The sequence below is a fragment of the Rhododendron vialii genome, chromosome 9a (assembly GCF_030253575.1).
Source record: "Rhododendron vialii isolate Sample 1 chromosome 9a, ASM3025357v1".
NCBI classification, from domain to species: domain Eukaryota; kingdom Viridiplantae; phylum Streptophyta; class Magnoliopsida; order Ericales; family Ericaceae; genus Rhododendron; species Rhododendron vialii.
Window position 1 is genome coordinate 25,978,204 of NC_080565.1, and position 13,053 is coordinate 25,991,256.

General features: G+C 39.3%; 1 protein-coding gene across 5 annotated transcripts; it reads left to right on the top strand.

The window, feature by feature from the left end:
- On the top strand, positions 1-12,553 carry LOC131301891 (mitogen-activated protein kinase 12). 5 transcript variants are annotated; one of them, XM_058328390.1, is made up of 12 exons: positions 1-361; positions 744-859; positions 1,762-2,170; positions 2,268-2,395; positions 3,036-3,095; positions 8,896-9,045; positions 9,254-9,409; positions 9,472-9,609; positions 9,701-9,774; positions 11,506-11,607; positions 11,705-11,948; positions 12,214-12,553. In XM_058328390.1, exons 3-11 carry the CDS (start codon positions 1,765-1,767, stop codon positions 11,928-11,930), a joined length of 1,440 nt encoding a protein of 479 aa, XP_058184373.1. In that variant the 5' UTR covers positions 1-361; positions 744-859; positions 1,762-1,764; the 3' UTR covers positions 11,931-11,948; positions 12,214-12,553. The 5 variants fall into 5 exon arrangements, with proteins under 5 accessions (XP_058184373.1, XP_058184374.1, XP_058184375.1 ...); XM_058328391.1 differs by having other exon boundaries at positions 1,790-2,170; XM_058328392.1 differs by lacking the exon at positions 744-859 and having other exon boundaries at positions 1,790-2,170.
- The last annotated feature ends 500 nt before the right edge of the window (positions 12,554-13,053 follow it).

Consider the following 13,053-nt stretch of genomic DNA (forward strand, 5'->3'; position numbering starts at 1 on the left):
GCGTGTGCTTCGTAGCAAACACCGAATAATCAAAAAATGTAGAGTATCCTACACCTCCACGCGGAGAGAGAAAACGAGGGAAAAGCAAAAGCAGGAATTCTGGAGTCAGATCGGCGGGTGGTTACTGGTGGAGGAACTTTCTTAACCTAGGAGAGGGAGGGAGAGAGAAAGAGAGAGAGAGAGAGAGAGAGAGCGTTCGTGCCTCTTCCCAACGAACGAACGCTCTTCCTCCCTCATAAACCACCATCTCTCTTCCGCCATTTACAGCGACAACTACTCCCATCATAATCATCATCAGAGGAGTTCAATTGCTATCTCCCTTTTGAACCTCAGATTGGCCCACTCATCCTCTGCAAACAAGGTCAGAGTTACTTCACATCATTTCTCTCTCTCTCTCTCTCTCTCTCTCTCTCTCTGTTGTGTCGGTAGTGGTGATAAGATAAGGCCCGCATTTTGAGACCCCGGCGTCCAATCATTTCGTCTTTTACTACTTCTACTGGATACTGGACGATATATATGTCGGTAGGGTTTTAAAGACCGTTTGGATCATCCGCTTCGGTTTCTTATCTAACTTTTTGTTTGCTTTCGCTCAATATTTGCAAACAAATGGGTAAAAACCAAACAAAAAAAGATATCTTTTGCTGCTGGTTGTGCGACCATTAATGATCCCGCTCTGTAATGGCACTTGCAAAATTATCCGGGCCCCTCAACACATATGCTTAGTTATGTACTTGTATATACAGGCGTAGAGTTGTATATTTGGTGATTACCTGTAGTTCTCAAACGGGTCGTAGCAATTTTGTGTGTGGGTATTGAATTAATACTGGGGAGCAGCAACAAGGTCTCTTTGTGGTTTGAGGTACTCATTTGTCAATAGTTTGGTTTGAATTTTATGTTATGGTAATTAATTCAATTTGCCTAAGGGAATTCATCTTCCTCCATTTTTATTTGATTGATTGGTGTCAATTATGGATATTGCATTCCTATGCCCTATTTGGTCCTTCATTAGATTCTTGCGGTTCGGTTTAGGACATAGTTATATGGTTTCTAGTAGAGAATTTGTTGGTTGAAAATTGGAACGGTCACGGAGTCGTGGTACATGCCTTAAATTATATATGTCAAGAGTAGGCTTCTATCTCTTGGGAGACCAGGGGTTATGTTTACATTTGTTTTTAACAAGCTCCACAATCTTTGGATCTTTTATCTTGTTACGTTTGAGTATTTGGAAAATCTTTGGGGCATTGCTTTGGGTCGCCTAAATTCACTGTTTGGAATGAAGACGTACCATGTTTTGGAAAGTGTGTTCAAAGAATCAAAATTTAAATCGCTAGGGTATTAGTGTTACCTGCTAATAGAGAAATTCTGCTGTTGTAGCCTATTCATGATGGTTTGTTATCATCTTCTATAGCACTGATCTACTTTTCACTTGTAGAACTTCTATATATGTCCTTGGGTCACCGCTGAGAGTAAAGTTTTTTTGTTTTGGTAAAACATGACAAAGTCTGTTGTTATGTCAAGATGAATACGAGAACAATTACACTTATTTGCTTGCTTGTTTTAGAATTCGGATGTTGGCCATCCGCTTGTTTGTACGGTATGCCTCATAGTTTGAGTTGCCTGCCGTATTAGCATGAGTTGTTTATATCTCTTTTCTTACTTATTGGGATGGAATTCTCAGTGATGGCCATCACCCCCCCCCCCCCCTCTCTCTCTAGCCGTTTATTTTATGTTAGTTACTAATAAGTATTTCTTTCAACTCAGAATATGCTTGACAAAGAGTTCTTCACAGAATATGGTGAGGCAAATCAATATGAAATCCAAGAGGTTGTTGGCAAGGGGAGCTATGGCGTTGTTGCAGCTGCAATCGATACTCATACCGGAGAGAGAGTAGCTATCAAGAAAATCAATGATGTCTTTGAACATGTTTCTGATGCTACTCGCATCCTCAGGGAAATCAAGCTCCTGCGACTTCTTCGACACCCGGATATTGTGGAAATAAAGCATATAATGCTACCTCCATGCCGAAGAGAATTTAAAGATATTTATGTTGTTTTTGAGTTGATGGAATCTGACCTTCACCAGGTAATCAAGGCAAACGATGATCTCACTCCTGGACATTTTCAGTTCTTTCTGTACCAGCTTCTTCGGGCGTTGAAGTACATACATGCAGGTTAAACTTTTTCTTTGAAGTAAATTTTATTTACGGAGTACATGCTAGGACATCTGTATGCTTGGTGAAACTAATTATACTTTCTTGATTCTTGCAGCAAATGTTTTCCATCGGGATTTAAAGCCCAAAAACATTCTGGCCAATGCAGACTGCAAGTTGAAGATTTGTGATTTTGGACTTGCTCGAGCATCGTTTAGTGATACACCATCAGCTATTTTTTGGACCGTATGTGTTTTCTAAGAAGCACGGACATGTCTATCACATATCCTTGTACAATGGATATGGACACTTTCGGACAAGTGTCAGGCACACCAAACGTGTTTACAATTTTTTACTATGGTTTTTATGTTCGGACGCTTTGGGGACACATTAGGAGGTCAGAATGTAATTTTAAAAAGTTGGGGCATGGTGAAAATGTCATGAATACTTATTTCTTGAATACCTATTTAGTGCTTGTTTTTTTGCCTCCGTTATCTTAGGTAAGTTTTTGTGTGTGTGTGTGTTTTTTTCATCCCTAATTTGACAAAAAAACGTTTTTATGTCTACCGTGGATTTAATATATACCTCTAATATACACTTTGTGTATTCAACAGTGCCCCCAACTTGTCCATAACTTGACTTTCCAAAAATGACATGTTGGCGTGTCTGACTCATGTCATGTTGTGTCCTGAGTTTGTATCCGTGCTTCTTAGGTGTCTTTCTTATGTAAAAAGGATGAGGATTATAATGCTATGGTAACAGGTTTAAACGTTTCGAATTGTATCATCAGTTTTGTGCCTAATTATGTTGCTGAACTTCGTGCCATTATTTATTTAACCACTGTTTGACTAACTAATAATTTTTTATGTTCATATGTACCTTTAAGGATTATGTGGCAACTCGATGGTATCGTGCTCCTGAACTCTGCGGTTCCTTCTTCTCGAAGGTAAGTACGACTCATGTACACTTCTTTAAGCTACTATAGCGTACTTATTTAGACAGTTACAATGTTACATCTTGATATGTACTTGGTTATGCGCATGCCTTAAAACTCGTTTGTTGCTTGTTTTTTCGTAGTCACTGATGTGCTTTACTCAACATGTCTACTCTTTTTTTCTTTCTTTCTTTGTTCCTCTCTTACCCACAAAATTGAAAAGAAAATTCTATGGAACTGCCATAAGACCAGCGATGCTTTATGAGACAGAATGTTGCCTATTAAGAAACAACATGTGAGCAAGATGAGTGAAGTGGAAATGAGAATGTTGAGGTGGATGTGTCGTAAGACTAGACGAGACAAGATTAGAAATGAAATAGTTCGTGAGATGGTAGGTGTAGCACCTATAGAGGAGAAGTTGAGGGAAAATGGGCTAAGGTGGTTTGGACATATTTACCGTAGACCAGAAGATGCAGTAGTTAAGAGAGCGGATAAGATAGCTCTAGGTAGCAATGTTATGGGGAGGGGTAGACCTAAATTGACATTAGATGCTGTAATGCGCAAAGATATGAGTATAATGGGTCTGTGTGAACAAGTGGCCCTTGACAGAGCTCAATGGAGGAAACGGATTCATGTAGCCGACCCAAAGTGATTGGGACGTAAGGCTTGGTTTGGTTTGGTCTTTGTTCCCCTCTTCCTCTGCTTTCAAGTTATTTCCCTGTTTCTGGGTGTCTTTATGTTCTTATGTATTCTCAATTGATGCAACTACTTGCTTAATGTTTTGACTTGCCCTTCTTAGAATGCAGCCGGCACCACTCTAGGTGGTATCAGTGGGCTGTACATGCACAGTGTACAGTATCCATGTGCCTAGGGCCACTGGGTTGTTTGGCAATACCTTTTTCTTTTGTCCCTACTTTACAGCTTATGGGAATTGACTCATTGACCATGACAGTATGCTTATAACCTTGTAACTCTGAATCTGCTTCTATAATCTGAAGTGATTGGATAAAAGTTTGGCTGCCTGGCCCTAGTCTTGCAAGTTAAGTTTTGCATGCTTCTAACTTGTGTAATGCTGGAGCACTTGTTTTTGTTACATGCATTCCAGATACTTTTTGGTCTCAGTTTCTTTTCCTGTCCAGTGGCTGATCTTTTGACTTTTGTCGAGTCACACTCAATGAAAAAACCTATACACTTGCATGTAGTGAAAAGAATCTTATTAACTTTCTAAAATTGATTTAGGAAGGTCTAACCCCATTGTTGTCTAGTTATAGATTTCGTTTTTTGAAAAGATGCAACAATAATGGCAGTCTATAATTATGGAATGAAATCATTTCTTGAATATCTGAGGCTTCCGAAGAATTCCTGAGGTTGTTTTCAATAGTTCTCAAAGTTATTGTGAGGGGCTGGCAATCCTCTTTCTTTCTTTCTTCCTTCAAGTTCAGTACTTTCTCCCACCATTTCTGTGATTCTTGAACTTTACTCCGATATATTTCTGATATTATCCCGAGTCCCGAGTCCCAATTTCAATTTTCTTACCATGGCTCCACTAAACTTTGTTGGTTCATATCAAACCTTTTAAAGCATAAACCCCCAGGCTTCTGACCACATTTTCCTGGGTGTTCAATGCACATCTGTTGAAGTTGGCTGATTGTTAGCTGAGTCCAATACTACCACCGTTTTGCTTTGTCTTTAAGCATTTTCTGAACCATATATTTGACATTTACTGTTGTTCTCTGTCGTTCAACTTAATTCTGTCTCCCTTTTTTTTTTCCTTTTTCCTGAGAACTGATTTCAATCATCGTAGTTTGTGCAAAAATTTTTCTTAGACATTACGTTGCAGAGAAGAGCAGCATTAAATTACATTTTCATATGTCCAATGGGGATATTTACTTGCAAGTGGACCGAATGCTGTCATTGTAGTCATAGTGGATGAAACTTTTTTTAACTCGGAAGGTTCAGTGACTAGTACTTGAGTGTCATGTTTATTTTGTGAAATACTTCAATGGGTGAGCTATTTTGGGAATTAATTGTCCAATGGCTTGGAGAGTGCGAAGGATTTCTGTAGGTGGCGTGTTTCTACTTTGGATATTTTGAGATTGAGTATTGGAGTTTGGAATCCTAAATCGCTTTAGATGTTGCATCTCTAATAGACATTGCTGAGGGACAATGCACTAGTCTTCGATCATGTATCATCCATACTAGTAACTTTTCGGGGTATTAACACTTTTATCCCCTCAACTAGGCAAAATCTGTTTACCTCGCCCCTCATCTATCAATTTTCTCAATGTAGTCCATTTACTCTGCAATTTGTGGCAATTAAGGACAATATTGAAAGACAACCCACAAAGTGGACGAAACTTCCCAGTGGAGCTGCATGGCTGTGTGAATTGTCAGGAAGAGAGCATAATTGACCTCTCACCTTTACAGAAGTGGAGGAAAACCCATCCTTTTTTAGCCATTACACACAGCATTCATACGGAACAAACTTATCTCTGGGTAAGAAAAAAGTAGTGGAGAATGCTTGACGATTTCCTAGTCCTAAATTAATGGTTTGCCCCAAGCGTAGGGGAGAGATTGACGTAGCACAATATCTGGTAAGACCGGAGTCGAATCCACAAAGGCAGTGATGTGTGCTGACTAAAAACTCGGGTTATTATAATTTGAACTGGCTCTTAGGTAGCCACCCTTTGTAGTTTGATGCTGAGATTAACTAAAACTAAGAAATTGTTTGATTTTTCGAATAATTAAAAAGAAGATACGGTCGTAGGGTTCATAGCACTCGCAACAAGCTCGGACTTCTCTGCCCAATCAGTGTTCTTAAAAATATTCAACTTTAGAGAGAAAAAGATACCCCGATAGATATGAAACCTTTATGGTTGCCGTTTACTCATGCGCAGCAAAGAATGAGTTTTGGACCCCTATTCCCCGTTCACATGGGCTCCGGCGATGCCCGGGTTCGTCTCACGGATATTCTTAATTAACCTAAAATTGCCCTTTCAATTTTTGTCAGAAAACAAGAGCAGAACATGTTCGACCTAGTTTGAAACATGCTTCTATTACTGGATAAGGAAAATAAACAAGAGAGATTAACTAAATGAAGAACCACGAACAACTTTAATAAAGAACAAAACGTAATACGAGTTACCAGAAGGTGTGTTCTTGAACAAAACTTCGAAAACTTTGAAGGAAAAGAGCTCTGAGGCAAAACAACGTAAGAAAGCTGCAGACATTCGAACCCTAAAAACGAAGTTCGGGGAGGTATTTATATTAATCCCCGAAGTTAGAAATCAAAATAACAAATTTTTTTTCCCCGCTGTGCCATCAGGTAGCCCTATAGCAAATAGCTGCAGCGCTACGCGTTGCCCTGGTTCGCTGGTGATGCAACTGTAGGGCTACAGCTTAGAAGTGTAGCCCTACCGCCTACGTTAGGGGGTTTTCACGGCCTTGTATGCATTCTTGACACCCGACCCGATGCCTCACGCCTTCGCCTTGACTTTCCACGGCGACGTCCAACACGGCCTCGCAATCCCAACTTGGCGCAAAAACCGCTTTATTTCCTGCGAAACTAACAAAAACACAAAAAACAAGACAAAGCACGGCATCAAGTGGAAAATGAAATAAAACACGCCTCTAACGCGCTAAAATGCCCTACTTAGGCGCTTATATCTATGATATTGCGCGCCTATCAGAGAAGAGAGGAAAAAGAAAAGGGGAGAAATGATAAATGGTTTCAACTTAATAAAAAATTAAAAATCCATATTTTGAGAAACCTGTTAAACATCAGAGCAGTAGCCAAAGCAGTTCCAATACCAATTCCAACTAGAAAATGCTAAAAGAAATGTGATACACAAAACAATTCCCCAAAAAAGATGCAAATAGAATTTCATTCGCAAAAAAGGTATCCAGTTTTTATTAACAGGTTTCTCAAACTCATAAGAATGCATTTACAGGCTTCTTCAAATATGGTTTTTTTTATTAAAGTTTTATCAATTTTCATTTCTCCCTTTCCCCCCCTTCGATTTCCCCTTGTTTTTTCTTTCCCAGAGAGGTTTGGTTCTGTGTATGCTGTGTGTGATGGACATAAAATAGGAAGGGTTTCCCTCCACTTTGATAAAGGTGAGAGGCCAATTATGCTGTCTTTTTGACAGTCCACATGGACATGCATCTCACCTGGGTCAGTTTCCGCCCATTTTGTGGGCTGGTGTTACATATTGTCCTTTGTTGCCACAAATCTTATATTACAAGGACTAATCAGACAAAATTGATAGATGAGGGATGAAGTAAACAGATTTTGAATAGTTGACGGGATAAAAGAGTTAAGACCTCGTAGCTTTTATATTGAAAATTTGTTAATCCTGAGTGAAGAGGCTGCAGACAAGGCAGAGTATTTGTTCGCTCATTTTTAGGATGGAGGAGGAGGTGGCTTTATTGGCTTCCTTTTTCTCTATTTCAGTATTTCTGTCTTTCTGGGATGTGGTTTCTGTTTCCTGTCGTCGTTATCGTTTAAGCATCCTTGACCATCTTTTAGGTTTTGATGGATTTGTATATGTGCGCGCATGCGCATTGGTTTGAAATTTTCTTTGGGACAAGGCAAACTAATTTTGAAGGTGGGGAATTGTTTTTTATTTTTAACTGGGGTATTAGTTGATACTACTTTTGTGACATAGTATTCTATTTTCTCAATACCCTACTTATACCAGGAAAAACTTGGGCGCTACTGGGGTATGCCCCACCCCTTCTCCTTGCCATATGTTTGTGGGACACTCCTCAAATGTGGGATCTACCAACGTATGACCCTAATATGTGGCTGAGAGAGGGTGTTGGGACATGCCCAGGAGCACTGAACTATCTGTCACTTTCATTTGCTTCGATACAATTATCAAGCAAAAAGAAGGTTACAGTCAAGTCAACTATATGTTCGAGTCAATGACAACCATAAACAGTGTTCTAAATGGCGGCCTTGGAGGCCGCCTAGGCGCTTGGAGGCACCCCGCCGCCACGCCAATACCCCTTGGCGTTTGATTTGGCGCCCAAGGAGATTTGGCTGCGTTTGGCGGCCGCCTAGGCGGCCTTGGCGGCCTTGGCGGTGTTTGGCGGCCTTGGCGCCTTGGCGGACTTGGCGGCCTTGGCGGGCCTTGGCGGGCTCGGCGGCGTCTTTGGAGGCCTAAATTGTATACTATTAATGTAAAAGGGCTAGGATCAAAAGTATAAAAACTAAAAGGGCTTATTATGTAATTTTACAAAATCATATCTATATATATTACAATTACATTTACATCCTCATTCAATACTCCACGCTTCCAGAGATTCAGACGAACGAAGCAGACGAACTCTTTTGTATTTCTGATTTGAGTTTTTATTTTTTATTTTGGTATTTAAAAAAAAACAGATTGTATAACGACAAATAGATTGTTAAAAAAAACAGATTATGACAGATTGTTAAAAAAAAATGTTAAAAAAAAAAAAAAAAAAAAAACGCCGAATTGCTTGGAGCCGCCTAGGCGGCCGCCTAGGCGGCTTGGCGCTTGGAGGTGGGTCTCCGCCCTACTAGCGCCAAGCGCCATTTAGAACATTGACCATAAAGCGGCATTACATGATAATCCTTGTCATTTAATGTAGCCTGAAAAATCGTGGCATTGATTACCTTGTTCTGGTATGTCTGTAGAAGGGCATGAAACTTTATACAATAATATTTCCTTGCTTTAGCGTCTCGACGTTATCCATGCTTATTATGGAACAACTTTTATTGAACTTAGGGATGCCGAACGTTGAAATATCTCCTAACAGTTTTTATTAACTTCATGTGTTTCAGTACACACCTGCTATTGATATCTGGAGCATAGGATGTATTTTTGCAGAAATGCTTACAGGAAAACCGTTGTTTCCTGGGAAGAATGCGGTGCAACAATTGGATCTCATAACTGATCTGCTTGGCACTCCTTCCTCTGAAACCACTGCAAGGGTTAGTTCTTTTTTTTATTTTGCTTCTTTCTATAATCTGTTTTGACAACAGTTTTTACTTTATATATTCCAGTTCTCTGAAGCACCCAAAAAAAAAAAAAATTCAGTTTAAAATTTCGGATAATGTGGCTCGAATTTCAGTATTCTGCATGTTTTCTACCTCTGCTGTGCTCTTAGTTTCCAAAATTTGGTTCTTTATATATCTGCAGATTCGGAATGAAAAGGCTAGACGATACATGAATAACATGGCGAAGAAGCCTAGAGTTCCTTTCTCACAAAAATTCCCTAATGCAGATCCATTAGCTCTTGGTTTACTTGAGCGTTTACTTGCATTTGATCCCAGAAATCGTTGCTCTGCTGAAGAGGTAAGATTCAGAAACTTGAATACTTTCATACGGTGAGACTGATTGTTCTTTCCTCATTACAGGCCTTGGCGGACCCATACTTCTTCAGTTTGACAAATATGGAAGATGAACCATCTACGCAACCCATTCCGAAACTTGAATTTGAATTTGAAAGGAGGAACCTGACAAAAGATAGCATAAGAGAGCTAATATATAGAGAGGTACGAACATTGTGAACATCCTTGTTGCTTTTGTGATGTTATATTCTTTTGGAAGCATACTTCATGGTCTGTTTTCATTTGAAGCATACAGATTCTGGAGTATCATCCTCAGATGCTGCAGGAATACCTTGATGGTGTAGATCGGATTAGCTTCATGTATCCAAGGTTTGGAATAGCATTAATCTCTCTTGAATCATTTGATTTCCATTTGGCTATGAAATGTCTCCAGAATTCTTCATGTGTGATCTTTGCATGCATCTTTTGCATGTTCGTGTCCATTTTTCAAATATTCTTGATGAAATTCGCATTTGCGGCTGCTCTCTTGTGCGGAATATAGCCAGCTTGCTCATTTTTGATATCTTCTGAGATCAAATCCCATGCGCATAATGCCAGTTTATCACTATTGTCAGCTATAACTTTTTGGGGTTCATAAAAAGCAATAAATTTTGCTGTCATACAGAATTTTATCAATTTTGATGAGTGGGAAGTGAAATGATAAATTCTAAATAGCTATTTCTCAATCAGATTGTCTGTGTGGGCAGACTTATTGTTTCTCAATAGATACTGCGTTGCTTCCTATCTGCCTTTAATTTATCAAGAATGAAGTAAAATCGGTGTCAATTACCTGTGCTTTCTACTCAGAGTTAAGCCGATCTGCCTCTATTGTTTTTTTAACGAAGTTACTGGAATTTGTCAATCTATCGCAAACAGTTAAAGTGGAATTTTAAGCAGATTTGCCCTGTTAAAACTTATGACAGGCTAAAGACACCCGTTTGAACAGGCACGTTAACCTAGAAGTTTGGCATGCACAAAGATGCCAATGTTCGAACAGCGAAACATGCGTGCAACGTGTTGGTATCACCTTGCGAAACAAATATGCCAATTAAAAGACCTGTCGTCTTTGGGGCTGAATTCGAGCGCATTCAACATGCTAGGCATTCTTTGTGAACACAGGCTGAACTTGATCTTCCATTGTGAAATAAAGGAGGTGTCAGAAAAGCTTCTAAACCCTTGTCCTTGCAGTGATATCAACCATGTCATGACAATAGATGAAAGACGACTTCTTGGTTGATTTACAAAGCTTCCATCAGAAAGGGATTCTTTCAAAATCTGATTTTCTTTTTCCACGGATTTGACAGAATGTGAAAAATAAAAGAAAAATCACTCATTTTGGAGTGATACTGTAGACCCAAAAACTGACTTCAGGGAGATGACTCATTCTTTCTTCCCCTAACATAGAGCATACATTATTTACAAATATCATCTTGTGGTTATGCTAAAAATCTGAGAAAAGATAAAAGAATCCTCTATAGACCATTTTACACTATCTTGTGTGGAGAATTACCTGGCTCTTTTGAAGGTTGCCAATTTCTTTTTCTTGTGATTATTGGAAGAAAGATGGCTATGTTGTGTGTACTGAATGACGTATGCATTGTTACTAAATCTGGGTGATCCATTTATGATTCATTGCGTTGAACATACAAAAAAATTTAGGAATATGCGGAACACAATGAAAGATTTAGGAAAGAAAGACGCAAATGTGAGAAAGATGCAGCAAAAATCAAGAACAATCACACAAGATGCATATGATTTTCATGGTTCTCTCTTGACAACTTTTAACACTGACATAGCTTTTAAATATTGAATTATGACCTCCTAATGTGTCCCAATGTGTCTGATTAGTAAAAAAGTGGCACATGTAGTTGAGCCTGCCCATCAACTGTCTAGAGCGTGGTGATAAAAACGAAGAGGTCTAGAGCATGTCGCGTTGTGGCCCATTGCATGCATGTGTCAGACACGACTACGTGAGGCCGGTAGATGTGTCCTTGCAATCTTAAGCTATGGATGGTGATGGAAGAAACTTGAAGTGAACTCAATGTCATTTGATTGTTTCAGTGGAGTGGATCAATTCAAGCAACAGTTTGCGCATCTCGAGGAGGACTATGGTAAAGGAGAAAGAAGCACTCCTCTCCGGAGGCAATATGCCTCTGTGCCTAGGTGAAGTTTTTCACAACATATGTCAACATCCTTGTGACAGTGAGAAGAATACTGTGTTATGAAGCTTGTGTGGTAATTCTGCTCTCTTTTTTGACAGGGAGCGGGTCTGTGCGCACATAGATGAGGATGATGACGAAAATAGTGATTTGGAAAAGCATGCTGCAGCTGCTATTGCTCGCACGTCTCTCCGGAGCCCAATGAGTTCAAGGGGGACTAAGGATGTAGTGATGATGCTGAAACCGAATGGCCCTAGCAAACAAAACTATCGTGGTTGCGCCCCGTTAAATTGTTCTGGCATTAGTGCTCCCAAAGTGTCAGCATAGGTTGGAGAGATTTGGAAGGTAACTATTACTTAAACCATTTGGTGTTGTAGTAAACAGAGCATCAGAGTAAGGTTATGCTCCTCAATTCTTATCGCTATTAGCATTCAGAATATAGGTTTAGAGAAGGGAACTGGGTTTTCATTTACACGAACTGGGATTGCTACTATTTCTTTCTTTCCTCATGCCAGCTCAGGACCATGAGAAGGGGATTAGGTTGTTGTGGAACCAAATTGTACTCGAAAATTTTGGCAATTTCTCAAATGTCATCTATATTTTGCTGCAGGAAACAATTTCGGAGTGAAATGGACCCATAAGCTGTTGGCATTTTACACGTGATAAAGTACTCAAGACTCTGGATTCTAACTGATTTATAGGGGCCTATAACTCTTATTCTGCATCATGGGCTCCTGCCACCCTTTTTATCTGCAAAATTAGAAATGTAACGGAAACATTATTGTATTATACAGTATCTGTTTTCGTTTCCATACTAAACATGTAGCTACTCTCAAAGTTGGTTTCGAGTCGTTAGTTCTGCCGTGGTACCAGTGCTCGCATCTGTGTGCGTTTGATGTCGTGATTTGCAAGGGAGAAAATAAAGAACTCAAAAGAATCTTTATGCTGCATTGATATGCCATTTTCCAGAATCTCATGGCCGGCTTTTATCAAGAATTTGAATACTGCTGCTATCTTTTTCTGCTGCTCTTGTAGTGCTAGCTGGTAATGATCTGGGTTCATGCTCCATTCCTCAATCATTTAAATACCAGACATAATGTACCTGTACTGTTTTAATATCTTTCTTCTATTTCGTGAAGTTAAAAATGTTTATCAATCTGTCTGCCGTCTTAACAGTATACTATACTCCCTCTGTTCCCTTTGAAATGCCCCGCTTCGTAACTCCTAACTTGTTAAGAAAACATTATCATTATACCTTTCACACTAATTTTTACCTTCACTTTTCTTGTTTACCCTCTATGGAGATATTATCATTACACTTTTACTTACTAACTTTTCAAAATGGAATCTACTTTTAGGGGCAAAATGAAAAATGGATTAACTTTTACCTACTAACTTTATAAAATAGACACTTATTAAGGGATAATCCAAAATAGAATACTGGATTTTA

Bases quoted from the DNA above. Each gene is read 5' to 3' on its own strand.
- LOC131301891 (XM_058328390.1), top strand. From the start codon at position 1,765: ATGCTTGACAAAGAGTTCTTCACAGAATATGGTGAGGCAAATCAATAT. The intron at 2,396-3,035 runs GTATGTGTTTTC...TGTACCTTTAAG, and splicing joins CATCAGCTATTTTTTGGACC to GATTATGTGGCAACTCGATG. The intron at 11,608-11,704 runs GTGAAGTTTTTC...CTTTTTTGACAG, and splicing joins CAATATGCCTCTGTGCCTAG to GGAGCGGGTCTGTGCGCACA.